Genomic DNA, 25,000 nt, shown 5'->3' on the forward strand with positions numbered 1-25,000 from the left:
TCTTACCTTTGACTGGTGAAATCAGAAGCAAGAAAATAAGCCAGGTGTGAGAGGACAGCTCCATTCTTTACTCTTTTAGCTCTCAAAAACGACTTATCCCTAGCCTTCACGTACGGTTGAATTTTTGTGGCAAACGTCACCAGATATACTATCGATCTCAGACGTCCGTGGACAAAGGCTTTTTTTCAGCCCACTTCACATGACTTCACGGACTGTTGATTTCAGTCTGCAGTTGAAAAATTCTGATCACGTGGTAACATTTTTTGTGGCTCTACAGTTTTGAAAATACCGACCAGTCCTTCATTCCTCCCACGGCCTAGAAAAGAACAAAACCAGCTTCCTATCCGGCCTCGGACAAGGCTTTTACTCGGGTTACCCGTAATAGCTTCGGACGGTTTTACTCGCCGTCAACATCGTTTCGTGATTTTCTCTTTGGGGAGAGCAACAGAAAATAGCCTCACCAGATATAAGTATATTCGAAACAACAGAGCCACAAAAAATGTTATCACGTGATCAGAATTTTTTAACCGCGCAAACTGAAATCAACGGTTCGTGAAGTGAGCTGAAAAAAAGCCCTTGTCCACGGACGTCTAAGATCGATAGTAGCCAGAAATACTCATGTAATTTAATGGGTACCCGACAATTTAAATAAACATCACGTAACGGTCATTATAAAACACAGACTGCGGACGGCGGACCCGGACTGCGGACCGGGTATCAAATGCTTTTATTCAAGTGGGTGGTATAAAACGGGACTGAATACAATACACTGAAGGCCCAGAGCAAGAAACTATGAGCGACAGGCTGACGAAATGACTTGAAGTTCAACATGAGAATGGTGGAAAAAAATGTTTCGCGTCGAAATTATCAACCATAGCGTTAAACTGGATATTTTTTGGATTCTCAAGACGACGATCAATAGCTCACTGAACGTTTTAGTTGAAATTGCAAAACGTTTTTATGTTGTATTTATCAGAGGTAAGACACGAAAGTAATTTATGAAATCCTTCGCGGATCACCAGCTTTATGTTTAGAAATCGAGAACTTTGAAGGACTTCAGTGGGAGATGCTGACTTCAACAGAGTTAATTTATTTTGACCCGAGACCAAACAAAAATAACTGGACGCGGGGATATATATTGAACATCACGCAAAACGAAAACAAAACTATGTCGACCCGATCTACAAGTGTTCTACGATTTTCCTACGAAAAATCCACAGATATTTACTTCTGCGCATATTCCGTGCACATGACGTCATGTGTCCTGTCAATCATTAACATATCTTCGGAACAGATTCCACTGTGATGTTTGGACAGGGGTCCCTCTCTATCTATTCGCAAAATATTAAAATCTTTTGTTGCGATCGCGATTGATACAACTTTTTGTTCATCTCACTGTCGCACGGGCCGTCTGTAAACAACACTCGACCAAGAGAACAACTTCAACCTGCTCAGACAAATAACAAACAAACAAACTATCATAGTCCCAGTGTCCTGATTTACGCGTACACACTACCAACTTGATCTGAAGCCTCTTACGCAGGCTTAGTCCTGTTCCGGGACTCCCTCTTACCCCGCCCTGAAAATGGGCCTGGAACCTCCAGGCCCATTTTCAGGGCGGGGTAAGAGGGAGTCCCGGAACAGGACTAACGCAGACTTTGGGAGTAAAGATTGCGTGACGAGCCAAAAGTGTGTAGAATCCATCCGGCCATCCTGGCTCGAACTAAGACAACAACACTCAGAAGACTTTAATACAAAAGATGGAAATATACGAATAGTTAAAGTCTATGCCAAAAGTGTTTCCGTTTTTCCCCTTAACATTTTTTCCACTCCCTCTACTAAGTGTTTATCTTGATTTGCGTTTATTGTTGATTTCAGTTTACAGTGTTCCCAATTACTGCTCTAGCGCTAGAACGACTAGACACTTAAATAAAGTTCCCCTTTCTTCGTTTCCTTTTTTATATTCGTGGAGTAAAGTACAATTTTTGTTTCATACCTAGTCCGCAGTCCGCGTTTTATAACCGGTCCGCAGTCCGCAATGCTCGTTTCATACTGACTGATCACGAAGTGTCCCTATGCTATTTGGCCCAAGCAAAAAATACCATAATACTCTTTGTTTGTCTACCCAAATTCTGAATAAGCATTGTTTTTTGTTTTGTTTTCCGGGCATGGGACCATTGTAAGACCCAAGAGAAACTGGAGACAATGCTTATGCAAAATTTGGGAGGACAAACAAAGAGTATTATGGTATTTTCCGCTTCGGCCAAATGGCATAGCGACATTTCGTGATGCTCATTCAAATTATTTCGTATCCATTAAATTACGACTGCATTTCTGGTTATATCTGGTGACGTCTGCCACAAACGTTTAACCATACGTGAACTCTAGCTATAAATCGCTAAAAGAGTAAAGAATGGAGCTGTCCTCTCACACTTGGCTTATTCTCTTGCTTCTGATTTCACCAGTCAAAGGTAAGAAAAACGTTTATGGGCGCAAACGCAACTTGACAACCAACAAATCCCTAGGAAAGACATGAAATCGTTTGGGAGTCTCGCTACTGATAAAACGCGGCAGGGAAGTTGATTCAAAAAAAGAAAAACTAGTCAACGCAATTTAACCTCTGCTGGAGAAGTCAAGACTATAGTAGTAGCAACACTTGTGTAAGCATGTAGCACTCTTTTCGTTCTTTAAGAAAAAGGATTCATTTACAGTAAATAATTATTTTATATGGAATTCATGTACTTTGGCCGTGATTTTTCGTTCAAGAATTAAAACTGAATTATAAGGCAATCCTCCCTTTTAAGAGCGGTTGTAAGTCAAAAAGAGGAAAATACTTGTTTCCCTGGCGTCAGAGACCTTGATCAAATGCCTGTGTGGTTCCGTTATACAACAGAAGGTCTCTCCACTTTAATTTGCGAAAATGTTTATCAGTGATTAAAGGCGACGAAAGGTCAAATGAGTTAAGGCAGGCTGGGGCAACTTGTGACATTGAGTTACGAGTCTCGACAAGTCTCGTGTTAGTGTAGTCAGAAATTAGCATTTTTACGAGTTTTAAGCTTTATTTGATTGACAAGGCAGAAAGAGTTCAGATATACGTGCCAAGCTCCTTGTTTGTGGGGAACCTGCAGAGGTGCATGTCTTATAGCGTGGATTGCCTCTGCAAAGGAAGGTACAAGCGTTCGAGACATTAGCTTAAATGGGGATGAAGGAGAGCGATGGAATACTCAGGAGGAACCGACTCTGGATTATTTGTTGGTCAAGTGAGGTTGAGAAATTTCTGATACTCCTTTGGTCAGTAAAAAGGATATTGATTTTAGAGCCATTTATACGGGAGAAAATAAGACGCGTCTTAAATAAAACGCGAACTGCTCGTATAAATGGTACAAAACAAGCGTTCGCGTCTTACTCTATACGTGACTTACATATGTAAGACGCGACTAAAGTTAGCGTCTTATTTTTTCCCGTATAAATGGCCCTATTGTGGTCCCGTATGGAACCAGCATCCGACCATCAACGTTATTTTGAGTCTATGAGACCTTACATTGAACCTGGAACTGTTGTAGTTTGTATACCAGGAAACCAAACACTTTTTCAAGCTTATGATGTGCTGAATGTCAAAAGACAAAAGTGCACCTTCGTAAATTTTGACTCGTTGCCATGGAAGTGTCGAATCTTTGAGGTTCAAAAGAAATTTGAAATCGAGGTCTTGAACACCGACTCGGAGGAATCCCTGTCGGGTACTATGAAGATAATAACATTTGTTAAAAATATAAGATACATCGCTCCTTTGGACTGGATGTTTTGGTTGGTTGTTTCCTGAAAATGCCTGTTTAAAAGTGGGACCAAGTGTCTGTCGTCGTATGACCAGTCCAGCAATTATTGTTACTTCACCCTATCAAAGGATTGTAGGCTACGTTCTAGTTCTGCTCCCAGTATCTTCTTTTGCTACAAAATTCCCTTAAAACTAAAAATAAAAAGTGTCTACAATACACCCAAGTGCAAAGCATGAACAGAAGCAACATATACGCATATGCATTAATTTGTAGTATCTTGCCCAAATAAGACGTTCTAATGACTCCATGGTCCGTGCGTACCTTTTTTTTTTTGGAACAACATGAGTTATTGGCAGCCAGACATTTAGAACACTAGCACCTCTCACAGGACGGCAAACACTAACTTTGTCGTATCCTGTCTTTTAAACAGGCATTTTCGTGAAACAACCAAACAAGACATCCTGTCAAAGATGTTGGTCAGGAGTGAGTGTGAAGGCAACTTGGAACAAAGTGTTTGGCGTCCACTGAGAGGTCTAATCGCTATTGTTAATTAGTGCATGTATTATTTTGACCTTATTCTACCCAGCCGACAAAAACGTCATTTGTCAAATGAGGTCACATCACTGATCTATTTGCGTAGCTCTGTACATTTGAAACAGATGCGGACGCAATAAGCACACTTTTTTAGAGCTGTGTAAAACATTTTGAATTTATGATACAATAATTATTGAATTCGGCTTTCGTATGACTAGCTTCAAAAGTTATGCCTTGCATGGTACAAACCGCACCTACCCCTCTCCTCTATCTGCAGGTTCTTGTTACAATGCCTTATTCAATAATCGGCCGTAGGCCATGCATCTGGACCAGTGTACGTAAATATGTCTGTTTGCATTGCAACAATCGTTTTCTTTGTTTTCCGCGAATACTCAGGAAAATGTTGGGGGAGATACATGTTTCGAAGCAAAACCGTTGGGGAAACTTCCGGTCGAGGGCGAAGAGAGCTGAGTAATCAGATGTGTTGGCAAACTACATTCTGGACATTTTCGTTCGGTTTTTTTTTTTTTTGGCTACAGAAAGGAGATGGGTCACAAAAGAAGGATCCAGTTTCCACCCTGAAGTATATCTTTGGAACACCTGGGTGGAGAGAAGCACTGTGAGAGTAAAGCGTGTTGCCCAAGAACACAACACAATGTCCCTTGCCAGGACCGAGCGCACTAACCATGAGGCCACCGCGCCTCCCACTATTAGCCTATTAGACTGCACATTATTTAGTACCTTTGCACATTTGTACCTCGTATTCATCGAACTTAAGTCGACTTTTTCTAAAGATGAAACGTGAAAATCACTAGCGTTCGCGCCCTGCAACTTCCATCTACATCTGTTCCATCAAATTCATGGCTCATCCACTCCATGAATGAGCCAAAAAAGCAATTCTTGACACTGAAATGGTGGGTACGATCTTCGAAATTGCACAAAATGTTGTAAATACAATGCAAAAAGAAAAAAAAAACAACAGATTCGTAACAACCGCCTCCGATGCGATTCTGGTGAAAGTTTTATCTTGTCGCTTTCCGCGTAAAACGGGAATTTACGAAAAACGTTGCCATTTGGGACTAAGAAGAAAAAAGAGAAGACAAAGTGAACACTCGGGGAATTAACTGCAATCACCCATATGCATCCAAGTGTTAACCTCAGTTAACAGGGCTTAACTTCAGTGAGAAGCGCAAGCACATGGCTAATTGCTCTATCAGATTACGAAGAAGAAAAAAAAAAAGACGAGCGACCGGTTTTTAACCATGGGCTGCCTGTGTTCTACAGGCAACCCACGGAATTAAAAGTTTTGTACGATAACGTTAGCTACAGTATGCATCTGTCCTCTCATAGATCATAGGTGAGTACATGTACATAAAATAGATCTTTTCAATGTGGAGAAGTCATCCTCGCATTTATCTGGACAATTCATTTTTTTGAAAAATTGTCTCTTAGAGACATTGAAAAACTCAGGTGGCATCAGCAGGATTCGAACTCAGGACCACTGAGCCGCTGAGTCCGAGTACTGAACACGAGACGGCTTGGATGTTCAGGATTAATTAAAATTGTAAAATAGTCATCTCTAGCGATTAAAATAGCAAACAAGAATAACATCACTCACAGGATGTTACATGTAAATCGAACTGTAACAAATCAATTAAGACTTGCTTTTCTGCGAGCTAGTGTCAACGTAAAAGGCTGAAAATTTATTGCAAAATCACATCCTTTCATAACAAACTTAAAACATTAACATATAATAAAACTAGTGTCCACATTTAAGAATCATAGAATGACGACCTTTTACCGATTAAGTCAAGTCTCTCGCAGAGTACGTAGAACAAACTCTCTCTCTGCAATGCTCTCTCAACTGAAACAACCATTTTACACAACATTTCAGCAATTTGGTTGGGCTTTCTCACTTCAATTACATGGCCGCGCGGAGATGCGAAATTTCTCTTCCAGTGTTGAAGAATATTTCACGAGTGAGCGCAGTGAATGAGTGAAATATTTTTCAACACAAGAAGAGAAATTTCATATCTCTAAGCGTCCATGTAATATTCTGTTTATTATATAGACACCAATGAAATACTAAATCATTTCACAAAATGCATCAAAAGGCGCGATTTTTATATGTAACCATAACAACAGTGATCGTTTCACATGCGAAGATAGCATGTCAATTGGTATTTCATTGGTGTTTATATAATAAATGCACTTATTTTATCGAGCCCTTTCACAGGAACACATGAGCCCAACAAAATGACCTGCTCCCAACTGAGTGCCTTCACAGCTCAGTTGGTAGAGTATTGCACCTGCATTGCAGAGGTCATGGGTTCGAATCCCATTGGAGCCTCCTGAATTTTCAAGTGCCTATAAGAGACAATTGCTGAAATTGTCCAGTTAGGTGCAAGGATCACTTCTACCTTTCGACTTCACTTCCAACAATGCATGCCAAGTCAGCTGGGAAATCCAGTAAGTTCTGTCAAAACGTTTGAGCAATCGAAAACTGTAACCGAACATTATTGATGGGTTTAAGGCAGCGCACCTGAGATGTTACCCCAGGGTCCATTGTTCAAGAGCCAATCAACACTGATCTGTGATCAAAAACAACCGATAGTTTCAATGTTGCCCATCAAAAACGACTTCACAACGTAATTTTATGCTGAAGGAAAACAAAAGTTGAAGTATTGGGCACCCATGGATGCATTCAAGGGAGTCATTTAAGTGTCTGCTCCTAATACAGACATCTTTATTGCAGACACAAACAAGGAAATAGGTTCTTCAGTCAAGTTTAACTCCCCATTAAATGCCTGCATTTACTATTTCATTGTGATGATCTGATCTTTACGTTTGCTCAAAGTGAAACAATGTGGACACCTCCACCAGAGAAAATCTTGGGTATCCCACTAAGGCACTAATCCAATTTATGCCCATAATTTATGCTGAATTAAAAAAGCGTTAAAGATTCTTAAGACCACAGGGAGCCTGTGGTAGTATATTGCCATTATCTGACCTCAAGGGTCAACTTGTACACTTGATTATTCAGTTAGAGGCCAGCCATTAGTAACTGTGCTGAGCATAGGCATACCTCTCTGTTCTAATAAGCTTTAAACTGTGTTTGATGAAAGACCTTTTCCTTCCATGCTCTGCGCGGTCGATAGAGAATATCAAATATAGAGTTGACTTTATCCGGATACAAATATTTTTCAATGATTTTTCTGATTTGTGCTAAGTGAAACTTGCTGGCTTTGAGCAAATCATACATCTCTTGCAAATGTTCAATGGTTAGGGTTTCTTTATAGTCTCGTCGTTTCATCATTACAACTTCAAGCTTTCGAAAAAGTCTAGGCTGAAGTTTGCCATTCCTTGCGAAGGCTATGACCACCATTGCAAGATCATTTGTCCCAAATGGTTTCAGTTCTCCACGCTGATGCAATTCTTCTTCCACCATTTTGAGCACCTTCTCTTTCAGAGGGTCTACCTTTGAATACGCAAACACAAATGAGGCGAGCATCCAAGGCTGGAACTGGCTGAGATCACGACTTAAAATCTCATTACCCAATGCCAAATAAAACTCAGGTTTATCTAAAATCCCATACTCTGCAAAGGACCAAACTATTGTGCACAGTTCTGCAGAATTAAAATCTGACAGATCTCTTGAAAAGATCTCCTTGTCCAGAGCTTCGAATATCTTATCAACATCTGGGTGATACTTGGCAAATGCCCAGCAAAGTTGCGACAATTCTTTTGTGGAGTAATCTCTCAGATTGCAGTGCAAAATGGCTCTCGCAAGATTCCCGTAAATAACAGAATCTGTCACACATAATTTCGCCATGTAGACCACAATTTTCTGCAACTGATGGGCATCGTAAGCGTCGAGATTCGCCCTTATATCTTGAACAAACATCTGAAAGAACCTTTGTTGCAATTCGTGTTCTAAAAACACGTCTCTCATTTGAGTATCTGTGGAAAAATACTTTGCGATGCACTTAATAACTGCAAATTTTTGAACGGGTGTAAGGTCACGTTTTGATTTCACTCGCGCCCAGTAGAAAATTAGAAGCTTTTTTATGGAAGGGAGCCATTCAATCCGTTTTGTCAGCTTCTCTTCCGGCGTCAACTGAGGCCTTGGATTTGCGAGCCCTTCCAGACGTTTCTTACGCAAGATTTTCAACAGTTCTGCTGATCTTTCCCGAGATTTCTCCAGCTTTTGAGCCGCTTTGACAATCTTTCTAGCTAAATATATTTCCGAGCCGTGCAAAAAAGTCACTTGATGCTTCAGAGGAGAGCCATGAAAGGTTGTCTTGTTGGCTCTTGTGGGAAGTGTGCTTGTTTGGACTAGCCTGTTATCAGATCGTCTACAAAATGTTACCAATGAGCTGATTCTCTGTAAAAAACCAAGATAAATCCGTCTATGAACTCTAGCTAGAGAATATACGGAATTTTGTAGACTAAAAGGCATTTTTGAAAGAGTTAAATCTGGCATCTACTGTAAACTGACAGCCGCCATTTTGAATTAGTTTCCAGTCTTCCACGTCGGTAAAATTGAGATTGGAATTTGTCTGTGCTGTCTGGAAGGCGGAAGGCAGAAAAAAAGTATCATCTTTCCCTCGTGACAAGCACGGTTTGGGAATGAGTATCTTATTACGCGTCAATCCTTATATTTTCCTTTATCATGAGGGTAAATTTTAGTTCAGCAGTTTTCCCACCAAGGAGACCGACCTTACAACCCAAAAATTACTTGAAAACGAGCAAGACTCTTCCAGCTAAGAATGTTTTAAAGCGTTGCCGATATAAGTCTATGACAAAGACTTTCACAAATAAATTATTTTGAGTGAATTGTAAGCTTGGGATCTTATCTCTGGAATGGACTTATGCCTCTCCCAACCTCAGTCTCGAGTGACCAGTGTCATCCTGATTTGTTATGTTCACTCACATGTGAAGCGCATTAAAAGTGAAAACTGAGGGAAAGTATGTGTTATGATGATGACTATTAACTGTCATGCGTTCAGAGCAACACTTGTTGTCAATCAATTTTATTGAAAACCATAGCTAAAATTCCAATCATCAGACAATCTCGACTCCAGAGCTCTTTTGCGCATGACTGCCGGAAGCAGCGTAAGCACTGGGGTCGAGAATGATCATCAGATAGACCAATTTCGATATATTAAAATTCAGTCCAAAACAAAAGGCATCATCTAGAGGCTCTGAGGAATAAACTCATACAATAGTCCTTATTCACGATAGCCGCCATGTTGGTTTTCAAATTGTCATGCAAATTAGCCATGTGTTATGCTTGGGGGCAAACATTGGCCAAATTGCCGATAATCGGCTCCTTGAAATATTGCATTTACATTGCTAAAAGTACATTTTACAATTTAGAATTAAGTACCTTTTACAATAATTTTATATCTTTTGAATGCCCCCGACATTTTGACTTTCTACTTCGTTATCTGCTCATTTTTGACTAAAAAACATCGAAGTAACTTGTGTAATCATTCTATTTTACTACTTAGGTTATAAACATTCAATGAACGTGAAACAAATCATATGTGTGGCTAAGATGTTCGTTATAACCTCCCGAACTTGTGTTGTTTATTTCTAGCCAGTCGCTTAAATGTCAGAGACCACCACATCATCGTTTGTTGATAAATGTTTACTATCTTCGCTCTGAAATGGGTATTTGAATATTTTAAAGAAAAAGCTGCATTTAAGTCAGAGCAACGCAGTGCACTGGTTGTGTTTATTTGTTGCACGAATTTAATACAAAACCCCAAGCGGTGAGTAAAACACGGCTGAATTTTTTCCTCTCCTTACCTTGAGCGGTTTCGAATCGAATTCAAAGCCGTCTCTTGGAAATAAATGCACTCCCATTCAGCATTGAAATGGCGTGCTAACCTTGATAGACTTGATAATATATTTGGTATATCACAGAGAAAAAAACATTTTCATGTAAGTGCTTTTACGGCCGACAGTGTTTCCGGTCACACTTCACTGAATTCACTGAATTCATGGCATGATATTTGCGTTCACTTTTATTTATTGGACTCGAAATCATCGATAATAGATCAATATAAATTTTGTTGTTTTTCGGAAGCTGTATTAAATCCAAAAGGCAAAAAAAATTAAAGTCTGTTAAAATATCTGGTTGTGAGAAATACTGCGTATGTCATCGCATGACAATGACCCTTGAAAATGTAATGATGACAACTGAAGTGTTGAGAGAACTTGAAGTCAGGATTTAAGAAATTTTGCTTGGCGAACAATATATTCCAAGTAAAAAAAGAAAGCATTTCCTGAATTGTCCGTGAGCGTATCAAATGGTCTTGCCTTCTAAGTTTTCAAGACGCGGAAGTAAGTAGTCCAGGAAAGAAATCACCTGACTAGATCCCACAGAACCCGTGATCTCGTCATAAAAAAACCCATTCTGTCTGTTAAATTCGCTTTGTTAGCTTCTCTTCCGGCGTCAATTGTGGTCTTGGATTTGCGAGCCAGGATCGACTGCAAAGTTCCATGAAAGGTTGTCTTGATGGCTCTTGTGGAAAGTGTGTTTGTTTGGACTAGCCTGTTATCAGATCGTCCACAAAATGTTACCAATGATCATGAGCTGATTCTCTGTAAAGAACCAAGATAAATCCGTCTATGAACTCTAGCTAGAGAATATACGGAATTTTGTAGACTAAAAGGCATTTTGAGAGAGTATGCTCTGACATTTACTGTAGACTGACAGCCGCCATTTTGAATTAGTTTACAGTCTTTCACGTCGGTACAATTTGGAGTAGGCAGCAAAAAAGTACGTTCGATCTTTCCCTCATGACAAGCACGGGGTGAGAATGTGTATCTTATTACGCGTTCTTTCATCATGAACGTAAGTCTTATAGTTCAACAGTTTTCCCACGCAGGAGACCGACCTTACAAAAGTGTTTTAATTCGCTGCCGATATTAGTCTATGGCAAAGGGTTTCACGGAGAAGAATTATAAGTGAAATGTAGGTTTAATCTTACCACATTGTTTGGTCATTCAGGGGCTTTCCATTGTTTGAGTTCTTCAAAAGTATTTTGGCATCTTACCTCAGGAATGGACTTACCCTCTCCCAGCCTCGGTCTCGTGTGACCAGTGACAACCAGTTTTATAATGTTAATCTCACTTGTGAAGCGCATTAAAAGTGAAAAGGAAAAGTATGTGTTATGTCAGAGCAACATTTGTTGTTAATTAATTTTATTGAAAGGTTAGCCGCACATGCACAGCTGAACTTGCAGTGTTGTTTTCCAATCATCCGCTTTCGAGGAGAAAATTAACAGCTACAAAAATGTTGAGAGAATTTCTATATCATGACTGCTTTTTTTTAATTAATCAGTCTTCAAGTAAATATGATTTAATGCCTGTTCCTACTTTTGGACGAGCCTTTTTGTGACCCTGGTAAAACTCGAGGCATGAGTTCTTGAAATGGCTGCGCAATCAATTGCAGAATCACTGAAACGATCGCTTAGGCTTATTCAATAAACGAGTGCTATTGCCTTCACACGATCTCGTGCAAAGTGTAGTTAGCCGAACCGTAAATTGAAAGCTAAAATGTTAAAGAAGTTTAGGCCTAATCACTGAAACGAACGCTTAGAAATTAATCAGTAAACGAGTGCTATTTTCTTCACACAATCTCGTGAAAAGTGTAGTTAACCAAATCGTAAATTGAAAGCGAAAATGTTAAAGAGTGCTTAGACCTAACACTTAGACCTAACACTGCAACGAGCGCTGTTTTCTTGACACGATCCTTCACACGATCTCGTGAAAAATGTAGGTAATCTAACCGTAAAATTCACTACTTAATTCGCGAGTCACGCTTTAAGAACGAGGAATACTGTTTTGAATAAATTACATACTTCAACTTGAATTTATTAGTTTCTGCGTAGCGTGTAGCCAGCTACGCAGAACTTTATTCGAGTGGCAGGGTAAGTGGGGCTTTCGTCGATACCATTTACATAAATGTCGCAAATTTTTTAAAATGATTTTCCTCAACTGTAAAGCTTTTCCGGCGTCGGAAAAAAACAAAACTTTCCTCCGCACAACAGCACATGAGCTTGCGAAAACCAAACCTTCACTGAGTGCCCCGCGAAATAAGCCAATCGGAGCGTAGCTTACATTGCCGTAACCTTTTTTAAGTAGCCAATGAAAAATGGTGTACTGTCGAACTTTACCAGATCTCACATTTCCAGTGACAGAGTGAGATCTGTGTACGAGATTAAAGAGTGATTTGCATTTTGCATTAACCTCCTCGGTTGCAATTTTGAGAAATGGAAGAAGCAGCTAGGGATGAGTTGTCCCGATTTCCGTGACCGCCAAATAAGTTGCCAAAAGGAAGTTTCTTTGTTCGAAAGTTCGAAGCCTAAAACTACATTTGCTCAAGTACTACCTTTTTTCGTGTTCTTTGGCTAATTGATTTCCAAACAAGTGTGTTTGGATATCCAAACTTGTTAAATACTGCGTTTTTACCGGGGTTAGAAATTCCCCATAATTGGCCAATCAGAGGACACGACATCTCTCGCAAGTTCAAGCGTTCCGTTAGCTTCATTGTGGCGAATATTTTTCGGATTTTTGGCGCATGTTGTCGGCGTGCGTGGATCGGCCCTCATGCCAAACAGAAAAAGGATGCGCAAATTGATCTCCTCGAACAGCAGGAGCACAGAAAAACTGGAAGCGGACCACAGGAGGAGGGGTACTCCCAGAAAACTTGGGTGAGGGTGTGCAGCCCGCTTCCTGAAACAGCTTCCTTAGTTCAGAGCAATGTTAAAGGCAATGTTTATATGATTTCATTAAGCAGGATACAAAACTGTGCAAAGTTTAGAGCTCAAAATTCCACCCAATAAAGCAGCAGGTTGCATAAAGCACTGGCATAATTACAGAATGCATGTCAGCTTCAGTTCAACACACCCCGGGAGCCAGGCACTTGACAGGAGAGCGTGACAAGCTGTTACACGGTTGACTTAATAATCTGAGAAATGCTTTCATTTGCTGATGGTCTTATCGCCTAATGATGAAGAATAAAAAAAACATACCCTATTCAAGACTAGAGTTCACAAACCATACCTTAACAAAATGGTAAAAAAACGACACCTTATTTCAAACCAAAACGGCTAAAAAAACATATCCTTATCTTTGTAGCCGCACATATTTATATTTTCCCCAATATGGGATGTGCGTATAAACCATCGCAAACAAATGGTGACTGCGATATCAGAATGCCGGCTGGTTTTATGAATCGTTTACGTAGAAATTTCTGCGTCATTTTGTAAGAAGACTATATTGTGTAAGAGCCTTACTCACCACCTTTTGAATTCCCAGGATTTTTCTTCAAATAGTACGATAATTTATTCGCCGACATGCTTTGTCGGACGAGGCTGAGGGCAAGAGTTCTGATAATCATTATCCTTTGTCTTAATTCCGCTAACCTACCTCGTATTTTTATCTGATCTTTCCGATATTGTTTTCTCTTTTTCCTATTGCTAGCGCCAGACCTCGGATATTTACGTGGCTTGTAGGTTTTCATTGCTTAATACTTTCTTTAAATACGATTTAATGCCACAAAAAAGTAACCTATGATGATTTATATATAAAAATACCTCAAACGTTTGCGAGCGAAGAGAATTATTTGATGTTTACCGCGAAAAGATATTTTACATATGCTGTCAATCAAAATAAAACTGCCTCTTTATACTATCCATCTTATCTTTCCCTTAAAAAATGCAAATATCAACTGTAGCCAAATCAAATTATTATATTTTTTGGCTGTAAAATCCAAGAACTTCATCTCGTATCCCATTATAACATTTGCAGTCGTTTTACTTATTGTGCTTTTACCGTTTTTCGTATTAACTTATTCGTCTCTATGATACATCATACTGTAATAATAAAAATAATAATAATAATAATAATGGGTTTCCAACAGAGAACAGAAGGAACAGGAGAAAACTGACAAGTATGCGCCGTTGAGATGGGAGATGCGCCAACAGTTCCCCGGCCACACTATCACACAGTTTAATGTGATAGTTGATGTACTAGGAGGCTACTCTATGGAGACGGCGGAGAAAGTTAGGAAGTTTTTAGGTTTGGATAGAGGGAACCAGGTTTTGTTTAATATGCAGAAGGCAGTTTTATCGTACACCCTAAACATAGTAAGGTCATTCAAGGTTTCGACGAGTTATTAAGGAATATAAACTCTTGTTCCTTTCTCAAATGTTGGTTCGTTAGTTATTACCAATTGGTTTGTAAATAGGTTTAACAGTAGGGATTGTTACACAATAGTGCCTTTTCCTACTTATATTTGTAAGCATACTTACGTACTACAATAATAACTTTATTTAATTCTCAAATCTTATAGCCGGGCACATGTGCCCTACTAATCGGGGAGACAAAAGGAAAGAAAACAAAAATACAGTAAATCTAATCTAATTCACAATTCACTGCTAAGAAATATTAATGTATGTACACATATATAGTTAAAAAAAATTATAATCAGGTCAAGTATTTTAAGTCAAGTTTTGTAATTTTGTTCTTAAAAACACTAACAGAAGGTTCCGATCTTATACTTGAGTTAAGTTTGGACCACAAATGAGGTCCGAAGTATCTAAGGCTGTTCTTACCGTACTGTAACGGACGAATTACAATTGGTTTGAGCTGATTTGAGCTGCTACAACACTCGTAATATGAATAAAAACTACTCCCTCGGACAAAATGGTTGAAACACTTTTTAATACCTTGCCCTCATGGTGTTTTGCCAAATGGGCTCAGAAACTGGCGTCCAACCAACATTGTGAGGGAAGAGTGAGACGCGAAAGCTTTAGATCTGTGTATTTGTGTACTGTTTCAAGTAATTTTGTCGCAGACTGTAGCATTTTATTTACAGACGCTGCCCGTTTCTTGCTTTATTCAGTGCATCCCACGTGAGCGCCTGTTTGGCGTCTTGTTTGTATTTGAACTTTCCAAGCTGGGTACGACGGGTATCGTTTGAAGAACAAGGCATGTACTGAACAAATACAGTGGCCCGGTATTCTGCAGTTTAGCTGACCTCAGCATAACACAGAACTTTAAGAACACGTTCAGCACGTTTTAAAGCTCCAATCGAACGCCCCCCCCCCCCCCCCCCCCAAAAAAAAACAAAACAAAACAAAAAAAAAAACATAATAAATAAATAACAAGAACGTTGAGCCTCAGTCCTAAATTAAGCGTTTTTTTAAAGGTCCTTAAAAAAAAGGAAAATTTGATTTAACTCTGAAGTAAATAAGTGATAAGTGATGTTGCGGTGTTTTTTGGGGCTCTTTCTGGAACTGCTCCATGTCGGTTTTAGCTTTGTTTGCTCACTCAACGCAAGCAAAAAAAATAACTGAATGATTTGTCTCGCACTCGTCGAAGTATGTCCCGGACTTGTGGCCTCTCTTTTAAAGTCCCTATGCAGCGGATTTCTTACAGCTATTTAAAACTATTTCTCGGAGACTGAGTTTCTGAGATCGAGTGAGAGATCGATTATTCGTACTGTCTGTTATTTGAGACCCAAGCAGTAGCCTGCGAGCAGGGTCACTATATTATTTTCGCCGGCTTCGCCAGTGAGAAGAAATTTCTTCGCCCCATTCTTCTCATCGGCGAGGCCGGCTCGCCGATGAGTGAGGCTGCTCGCAGGCTACCCAAGCAGAGGCAGTCCAAACTCTTAATCTAAGTGCGCAGTCGTAAAACGTTTGCAGCGGCTGAAAGCCCTTTTCATCTTGTTTCATAACATGGACGCCCCTCGCGTGTCCCCGTTCACTCGCGCGTCCGCAATTTGCGATCCCCAAGATGAGTAGCTTGCACGCCGGCTATAAAGCCCCGGACAAACGAGAGCGAGAGTTGAAACACAGCTCATGGGGATCGATGCGAGTGATTGAGAGTTAGCCTGCGAAAGCATCCGTTTCTCCTTCGCTCTTCGCCGCTGGGGACGTTCCTCCTCGCGAAACGTCCCCAGCGGTGAAGAGCGAAGGAGAAACGGATGCTTTCGCAGGCTAATTGAGAGTTGGCCAAACGAGAGCAAGAGTTTGTCGAGAGTTCGTCGAGAGTCAGTCATGCTCAAACAAAAGACAGTCTGGGAAAACCCTTTCTGACGTAGATATGAATTTTGTGCCATTTATTTATAATGCTTATGTTTAATGAGGAGGAAGGGGATACTCAGTAATTAGTTTTGAAAAGCCTTGGCGTTCGCGTTGTCCTCGGTCCCCCTAATCCGACTCCATATTCAAGAGTTTTTTCTTTTTTTGTCTATTAAAGCCCGCTGGAAAAAAAAAAAAAAAAACAGTAACTGCTGACCGCAAAACTCTCGTGCGCGGTCAATCGAGACAAAACTCTCGCCAATTTTCATGAAAAATTTGAGCAGGTTCAAATTCGATGGTCGGAGCTCTTGAGAGTTGATGAGAGTTCCTCTCGCTCTCATTTGTATTTGGCTATAGAAATGAAAGAAAAAGAAACTCACTTTTTCTTTGCTCCTTTCAAATATAATTTGGTAGTCACCTTAACGAGATCCCGGAAACAAAAGAAGCGTTGATAGGGTCAAGCAACACCATCAGACATTTATTTCCGATTCCTCTTACTCCAGACGAAATTTCCGGAAAGGGAAAGATGCAGTTTTGTTTTACAGCGGGCTTACGCATGACACCAGGCGCTAGTAACCTGGCGTTGTGACAGATTCCCCTTACACAAATTTACATATGAAAATGATAGAGAGAAGCACTTGTTTCTGAAATAATCACTGATTTTGGGGTGGGTTTCTGCGTGTATATTTCGGGTATTTAAAGTTCAGATCTAGAATTACTTTAGTATGTCGTCAAGCTGGCAAAGGGCATTTCAGAGATTTTTTGGCATTCGGGAACACGATACGAAAAGGAAGTGACGTCGAAGGTTGGGTGTTGGATATTGCAACTCGAAGACTGGAGTTGCGTGTTTGAAGTCCTTGAAAACCGTGAAATCCGATAAGCTTACTTCATATGACTGAGCTGTGATCGACGAAAAATCGAGGTTGGCATTTGGTGAAGATTTTTCTCGATGGTGATAGCGAATTGTGCGAGCTTGTTTTGGGACGTAAATGGCATCCGAGTCAGCAACCGCCACCGCAACTATAAATGGTGGTGACCACGAGTACAATAATGGCTGTAGTTACCAAGATACAAGCGTCTACGACAATGAAGACAATATCTTTCCAGATATATTAGACGTAACAGTTGACGACACATTGCAAGTTTTAGACATGGGAGCGATAAAAAAGAATTCTTACAACAGAACCCGAGCGGCGATGGCGGTAAGTGAATTCAACAGACAGAGCATAATGAGGAGAGCTTACTTAAGGCGACATCTTTATTTATGAAAGCTTGGTTGACTTGTAGATGTGAGTTTAGTCTGGTTTTTTCTCACTATTATTTATTTATTAGCTTTCTCGTTTCTATGCGAAGAAACAGCTGTGAGGAGATTCGTGATCTGAGCGTACTATTTAATTTGCTTTCTGTTCGTTTTTAAAAGCATGTTCTTTGCGTCAACAAATTTGAACGCGATACGCTTTGAACTTTTACTTGGCATAGTTTTGTTAATTGAAATTCTAAAAAAAGCTTTGAATAATCAATTTTGGTTGATGTTGTCAATATTTAAAGCATATAGCACATATCTGTCTTCTACAAACGCATAGTCTAGACTGTGACGGTGGTTTGTGATAAAGCAATACAGTGCCATGGGTTAATCGAGAATTTCATGAAATCCTGTTTCTCAATATTACCTCCGGTTTTTTAAGATAGCGAAACATCAATCGTTTTAATGTGTGCAATAACAAGTACCGTTTTCTTGCAGCATACCTTGTTTTTGCATGTGGTACTACTTTAAAAGGGCAAGTTTAAAACTTCTTGGCAGACTGTTTGTTTTCTCATTTGTTAATGAAAAAAAGATATTTTCTGTTGGCACATATTAATTTAAGTAGATTTCACTTTCCAGTGTGCAAATGACATGTTTGTTTTTGAAGGGAGTTTCTTAATTTGGTTCCGTGGAGATGAAAATGTCTTTCTTTCTTTTGATGATCTCTTTTTTTGCAAATTCTTATCATGAAATTTTGTTTCCCTGCGAAACTTTGTTTGCAGTGCATTCCTCAGGAATAAATATGTTGTGACAATTCCCTAGGAATAAATACGTTGTGACAATCCGCAGACAGCTTTGAAAAATAGCATTGGGGAAGAGACGAATAGACTAGAATTGTGAAGGATTAGTTCCACTGCATCAATCTTCTTTGATGGAATTTGTTATCAGCAATAAGAGATATGCCTTTGTTTATGTTATTACATTGAAACTGGAAACACTAAAGTTTGTGTCTGGAAGATTCACAGAAAAAACTTCCAGGTGCTTTATATTTTCTGAACTGTGATCTTGTAATGTTGGATTGGACTCTGACTGTCAAAATAACGTGGCTGTGCTGAAGATTAATATCGATAATGATCCATTATTGCAAATGAGTGTTTTTTCTTGTTTTTATCTGGATTTGTAGCCAATTGTAGGAACATCCTGACCTAGCTACACTTTAAAGCCAAGTGGTTTATTTATTGTGTACTGTGTAATTCTGCAGATGTGCGTGTAAAGTTAAAACTCAAAATCTGCATCAACTGATAGCCAAGTGTTGTTCTGTGCTTTGAAATGGAAAGAGTGAGCATTTTTAAAACCGAATTTAAGGCTGTAAGTAGGGGATTATGTTTGTTTGTTTGAGAAGAATCCATTATTTGCTAATCAAGGTTCCCTGTAATTTGACCAGCACTAAAAATATCATCTTGAATCATAACATGTTGATTGTGATGGGGGAAATTATGGCAGTAATCTGCAATTTTTTGTTTTTTTTTTTGCTGATACAAGCAGTTCTTTGGCTATGACTAGATTTCTTCAGCTTACTGAAGGTTGCACAATTTTACATTTTTTTTTTAATTCTGAGGTGTTTTACTTTCTGTATGATTGGAATCATATCAAGGAGGATTTTTGTTTTTTTAAACTATATATATTTACAGAAAACATGACTTGAACTCCAGCTGTACTGTAGAAAGAAAATTTTTTGAGAAGTAAATAAGTACATGTAATGTTATTATGAATGAAAAAATAATAATGGCTTCTTTATTATTCTACATCTTGGTCAAACATTTCTAAAGAGGAAAAGATCAATTTGTAGGTCTCTTCAATAGCCTGTGAATGAGTATTTTTTTTTTACTCATAAACATGTACCAAATCTGCACTGTCCCAGGAAGTTTGCTGAGTTTGTGCAAACAGCAAGCAGTGCACATGTATGATTGACATTCATGGTCATGTTTTTGAGAGAGAAATCATAATGCCTGCCAAATAAACATAACATTCTTCTGTTTTAATGCTGATAAGCCTTTCTAGTGTCCCTACGGTGGGCAAAATAATTTCAAAAGAATTTTTGTATCAAAATGTCAGGGCCTTATCAGTTTAACCAGATGGAGTCACAGCAGAGGTAGTTTCCATCCTGAAGGTTCAGCAAGGTGATAAGGGACTATTGAAATGCATAATTTTTGGATCCTGTTTTCCTGAAACTTTAACCAATCTTTCTGTTACAATGTAGCTCTATTGTCTCATGTAATTTGAGTGCTAAGGAAACCCTGGATTTCATTCCAATTTTAAATTAACCTTTGGGTTGCCATTTGTTTTGGCAGGGCAGGCTTCTAATCAGCACTTGAATTCAAAGCAGTGAGAACAGCCATGTTCATACTTTCACATGAGTGTGTTAGTATGATTAAGCTGGAAAGAAAAAAATGCATTGAACAAAATTGATTAATAAGTAAAATGTACATGATGTGAATGCAACTGAAGTGTACAGAAATAAACAAGTAGATCTTATTGACCAGTGTGGCAAAGGGACCAGAAGTACATAATTTGAGCTTGATTACATGTACATAGTAGCTTGCTTGGAAAAATGACACTTGAGTACATGTACATTGTATGAACGATTAATAAAAATTCATGTGTGAAAAATGTCTTGTTTATTTTATATAGCAAAGTTGATCAATCAAAAGTCATGTGATTAGCTCTTAAAGAACAGTACATTGTACAAAGTCTATTTTAGTATATAATACAGTAGACTAGAATGTATGTATTGTCATAATAATTGTTGTTTCAGTGCCATGATTTGTTTTATCTGTGCCTCAATCAATTTGCTAAAAATATTATTTGAATGCTTTTCTTTTCTGTAGGCTGTAAATCCCACTTTGGCCAAGAAAATTTTACCTCTGGTAAGTTCTATATGGATCTTTCACTATTGAAGGGTTGTAGGGATGACCCCAAAGAGGACCCATTTTACAGTGATGTCTTGGTTATTAATTTTATTGTTCAAAATGACTGCTGACATTGTAAGCCAAATTTACGTGTACATAGGCAACAGATATACAGGTATGTATGTAAGGATTTCACTATTGCCAGCATCAAGCGATTCCTTTTCATAAGAAAAATGTCATGCTGAGACCCTTAACCTTTCTCCATTACTTGAAATCATTTCTATGTACATGTATTCACAAAAACTGGCAAAAGAAAATAATGTCACAAAGCCAGTAGTGAGACCCATCTTCATTTTTTTTTATGAGATTTAATTGTCTGCTAGGCAAGTTTACCTGTTGATATACTTGCGTTGACAAAATGCATGATCCTTAATTAATTAATTACTGGGTTGCCAGTCGGAAAATGGGTAGATTATTCTTATTTTTTTTATTTTCCGTGTCGGTGAAAGTCTTGCCCGTCACTGCTTAGTGGTGTCTTTTCTGCATAGAGCCTTCTGCTCGTATTTTCTTAGGATAGAGAGGGTAGTGGAAATGCATAGACTTCTCTGGTGGACACAGTAGAATGATAAACTTAACCTGCAATGGCGTCGAAAGTCATGTAACGCAAATGGCGTTTTAGTGGATCTTTAAACAAAATATACCCTTATGGAGCTCAATAATGGAAAGTCAGTTGGATAAACTAGGCAGGCCGTGAAAACAAATACCTGGAATCGTAAAAGCGACGAGTAATGGACTTCGACAACAATCTATCGCCTGTCGAGCAGAAATCAAAGTGAGCTGTATTTACCTGAAGTACATGGTAATTTGACACGATTGAGTTTCTTGTCTTCACGCACGCAATGAAATAGGAAGAGGTTTTCGCCTCTAAGAGCAAATATGTTGTTTGTTTCAATAAATTTTTCGCTGGAAAAGGATTCTGTGGTATTTTCTGCCTTTGGGAATTATAATATCATGTTGTGTATTGAATTTTCGAGCTTAAGGTTGAAATGTGATATGGGAGAAGTTTTTTAGTATTGCTCTGTAAGCAGGAAGGGTTCACAGGCCTGTTGGAAGCGTGCTTGAGTTTCAACAAAATGAGCCGCAAAATCAGTGAAAATTTGTGACGCAGATGAATAATAAAGTAGCTGCTATTTCCAAATAGATGGAATTACCTGGTGATAAATAACGTCGTACACATCTTGGAGAGCAAATTTTGACTTTGCATAAACAAGAGTTGGGCGATTGTGATCTTTGTTTTGACTTCGCTCATTTCATTGTCAAACTTTATTACACTTGACAGAAAAATAAACTTACAAAAACCCGGTATCTTGCCATCATTTGACACAGATACTTCACTGTTTGGCGAGTAAACATGCCGCGATAACTTAATCACGGCGCCCGCTGAATTCTGGCATGTCACTTTCGATTTTGCGATTTATTTGAACGTAGCAAAAATCTCCCAAAATGTTTGTCGCTGATCGTAACTTTTTATATTCTATATTCATGGTTCAAAATTAATGTTGTTTTCATGTCGTAAATATTTTATTCTCAATCGACCATTCCGGAAACTTCCTTTCGCTCTTTCTAAAAACTGTGTATCAATAGTTATTTGCTTTTGCATCAATATTAATTTTGTTTTGCGTAAAGCAAGCTAACAAAATCTGTACTTTGCTGAGTTCGCATTTGTTAGCGTTAATAGTACATGTATTTTCGGTCAGATCCTTGTGTTTTATGAGGGGTTTATTGTTTTGGTCTCCCATCGTGATACTAACCCCACCCGAAAGGGCTTAACTTCAATGAATTTTAGTATTACAAAGCAGTCAGATGCTCAGAGGGCACACTTGTGGTGAAAAGAAGTTGTGAGGGAACTTGAAAATTATCAACATGTCAGCCCAGAAGCCAATGTTTCTCGCTTCTTTTTTATTTGTTATTCTTCGGAGACTGGAATGCTGTATTTCAATACCACACAATTCAGTGCCTTCGTACCACAGGCAACCCAGTATATGCTTCACGGAAGCATCTCGTTAATTATAAGTTACACTTGAAAAAACGCCTGATAGGTAGAAAGTCTAGAGCATATGGAGCACTTTCTTATATAGTTTATGGAAAAAATCACTCAACTTAAAACAACGTCGACACCAAACGTTTCTTGAGTCGTTGTTTTCAAGATCATAATTTACGTCCCTGGGTAAGGGGCTCTGTGTACATTTTTAGCTAATCTTTTTTCCTTTTGATAAATTTTTATAAGTTTTTTTGTTTTAAAGGGGGTAATTTGTATACCAAAATTACACAATAAAAAATATAGGTCGCTGTGCTCTTTTAAGAGTAAAACACCATTGTCCTTGTTTATCTCGATTGTCGAAGCTCGAAACAACAAAATCCGCCATGTTCTCGGAATGCACATACTTATTCGCAATGAGTTATGGGTTATTGACAACTTTGTTATGTTATGTGTTTTGAGAACTGTTTCAGCGTGTATGACCGACTTACACCATATTTACAATGTTGCAAATTTGACCAATTTATAATGTTGACACACCATATGCGCAGTACAGGATGCGCAGTGCAATACTGAGGAATCACCTTAAACACAAGTACTGTGTAGGTATGTACTCTAAGTACATGGTTATAGATGGTTGTACATAGATATACATGTACTTGCAGCTGTGGCTGTTCATCTTTATACATAACCTTTTATGGAATACCTACAATTACACCCTGTTATGATACACTTTAACAACCCTACTTGAAGTAACAACCCACAAGTACTGTGGGCTCATATTTTGTTTTGCTACACCGCAACACAATGCAACAAGACGATTTTGCATCTAAAATTTGCGAAATTGCAACTTAATTTCCGTATCTTGTCACAGAATTGCCTCTAGGGATGAGAATGTGGTCAAACTTTCTCTCATTGAGCCACCGACCAGCTGGTTTTGAGAAGGCTGTCACATGTAACATGTAACCTTTTCATCCCTTAACCAGCTCCCATTTAGGAGTACATACGTAATCTAGGAGAGTACTGTTTAGAGGGAAAGGGTTAACCACGATTGTGTATGAGTTTTGTGCTTTTTTGGAACAAATCAACCAATGTTGGAATTATTGACCCATGAGTCACAATCCCTGTGACCACAAATATTGGCAATTCTGATGTACATTGCTAACTCTTAGGGTGGTGTAAAACCTTCTAAATTGACATTCTCTTGCAGCCAAATCAGCTGTCAAGGGAAGAATCAGCTGCCATTTGTATCCAGGCTCATTTCAGGGGATATTTAGCAAGAAAGATATTTGTCCAGCTTCTTTATGACAAGTACATGAAGGTACGTGAAACTGTTTTGTTCTTCTGTAGCCTTGTCACTGTCAAGACTGAGTGCTCAAACATCTCTGGAAGTCTTACAGTCTGTAACTGTCATGTCGGTTTCTTCTTGTTACAAAATTAATAAGAATATTTCATGGGTAGTGGTAGTGGTAGTGGTGGTGGTGGCGATGGCAGCTACTGCATGTACAACCATTACTACTACTATTGCTGACTGCAACTACTACTGCCACTGCCACTGCCACTGCCACTGTCACCACCACTGTCACCGTCATTGTCACTGTCACTTTCACTGCCACTTCCACTGCCATTACCACTGTCACTTCCACTATCACTGTCACTGTCACTGTCACTGCCACTTCCACTACCATTACCACTGTCACTTCCACTATCACTGTCACTGTCACTTCCACTACCATTACCACTGTCACTTCCACTATCACTGTCGCTGTCAGTGCCACTCTAAATGCCACTGTCACTACCACTGCCACCACCATTGCCACTGCCACTGCCACTGCCACTGCCACTGCCACTGCCACTACCACTACCACTACCATCAGTACAAAATTACGTGTAATTATCAATAAAAACATTGCAACTGATCATTTTTCATTTCAATGATTTTTTGTTTGGGAGGAAACTATTTTGACTTCAGGGTGAACTATTATTATTTTGCAAAGCAAGATACATGTAGAGTTAGGCCAATCAAAACAGAGCTTATAATTAAAAAGCTAATCATCTGTGACATGCGAAAACAAACTTGTGAACATGTGAACTCTGAAGTATTGCAAATCATCATGCTGACAAACACAAAAGCCAAGGAAATGGGTCATAAATATGAAGTTTTGACCATCTGAATAATTTTGGGTTAGATTGAAGCGAATATATTGTTGAAAAATCCAAAGTTATCTCTCTTCGTGTTAATGATTGATGTAAACAGTCTTTGCACAAGTAAGTCGTATTAATAAATTAGGTTAACCTAAACCAGGAACCAGTTATTTTAAAGCTAGTAACTGCCGAGGTTGGCTTGTAACACAAGTAACGAAAGATTTACGGAAAACAGAATTTGAAATGTTAAGCAG

General features: G+C 38.9%; 3 protein-coding genes and 1 non-coding gene across 6 annotated transcripts in view; 2 read left to right on the top strand and 2 right to left on the bottom strand.

Annotated features, from left to right (window-relative positions):
* The window catches only part of LOC137983008 (interferon alpha-inducible protein 27-like protein 2A), an 8,199-nt gene extending 8,016 nt beyond the window's left edge, over positions 1-183 (bottom strand). Inside the window, exon 1 of the mRNA XM_068830167.1 lies at positions 7-183. Coding sequence (XP_068686268.1) covers positions 7-64 — 58 coding nt within the window. The 5' untranslated portion in view covers positions 65-183. The remainder of the gene's footprint in view (positions 1-6) is intronic.
* A 4,537-nt stretch (positions 184-4,720) lies between these two features.
* Positions 4,721-13,668, bottom strand: LOC137982489 (uncharacterized). 2 transcript variants are annotated; one of them, XM_068829585.1, is made up of 2 exons: positions 13,230-13,314; positions 4,721-8,691 (listed from the first exon to the last, which is right to left on the bottom strand). In XM_068829585.1, exons 1-2 carry the CDS (start codon positions 13,305-13,307, stop codon positions 7,402-7,404), a joined length of 1,368 nt encoding a protein of 455 aa, XP_068685686.1. In that variant the 5' UTR covers positions 13,308-13,314; the 3' UTR covers positions 4,721-7,401. The 2 variants fall into 2 exon arrangements, 1 of the variants encoding a protein (XP_068685686.1); XR_011118730.1 differs by lacking the exon at positions 13,230-13,314 and adding an exon at positions 13,623-13,668 and having other exon boundaries at positions 8,588-8,691.
* Trnaa-ugc (transfer RNA alanine (anticodon UGC)) lies at positions 6,585-6,657 on the top strand. The gene has a single exon. It is a non-coding gene; the product is annotated as a tRNA-Ala (tRNA).
* A 3,344-nt stretch (positions 13,669-17,012) lies between the features above and the next one.
* The window catches only part of LOC137984112 (uncharacterized), a 19,742-nt gene continuing 11,754 nt past the window's right edge, over positions 17,013-25,000 (top strand). For both annotated transcript variants that reach the window (XM_068831321.1, XM_068831322.1), the window contains exons 1-3: positions 17,013-17,613; positions 20,543-20,581; positions 23,812-23,922. In XM_068831321.1, coding sequence (XP_068687422.1) covers positions 17,401-17,613; positions 20,543-20,581; positions 23,812-23,922 — 363 coding nt within the window. In that variant the 5' untranslated portion in view covers positions 17,013-17,400. The remainder of the gene's footprint in view (positions 17,614-20,542; positions 20,582-23,811; positions 23,923-25,000) is intronic.

This window comes from Montipora foliosa, chromosome 13 (genome assembly GCF_036669935.1).
Source record: "Montipora foliosa isolate CH-2021 chromosome 13, ASM3666993v2, whole genome shotgun sequence".
Lineage (NCBI taxonomy): Eukaryota > Metazoa > Cnidaria > Anthozoa > Scleractinia > Acroporidae > Montipora > Montipora foliosa.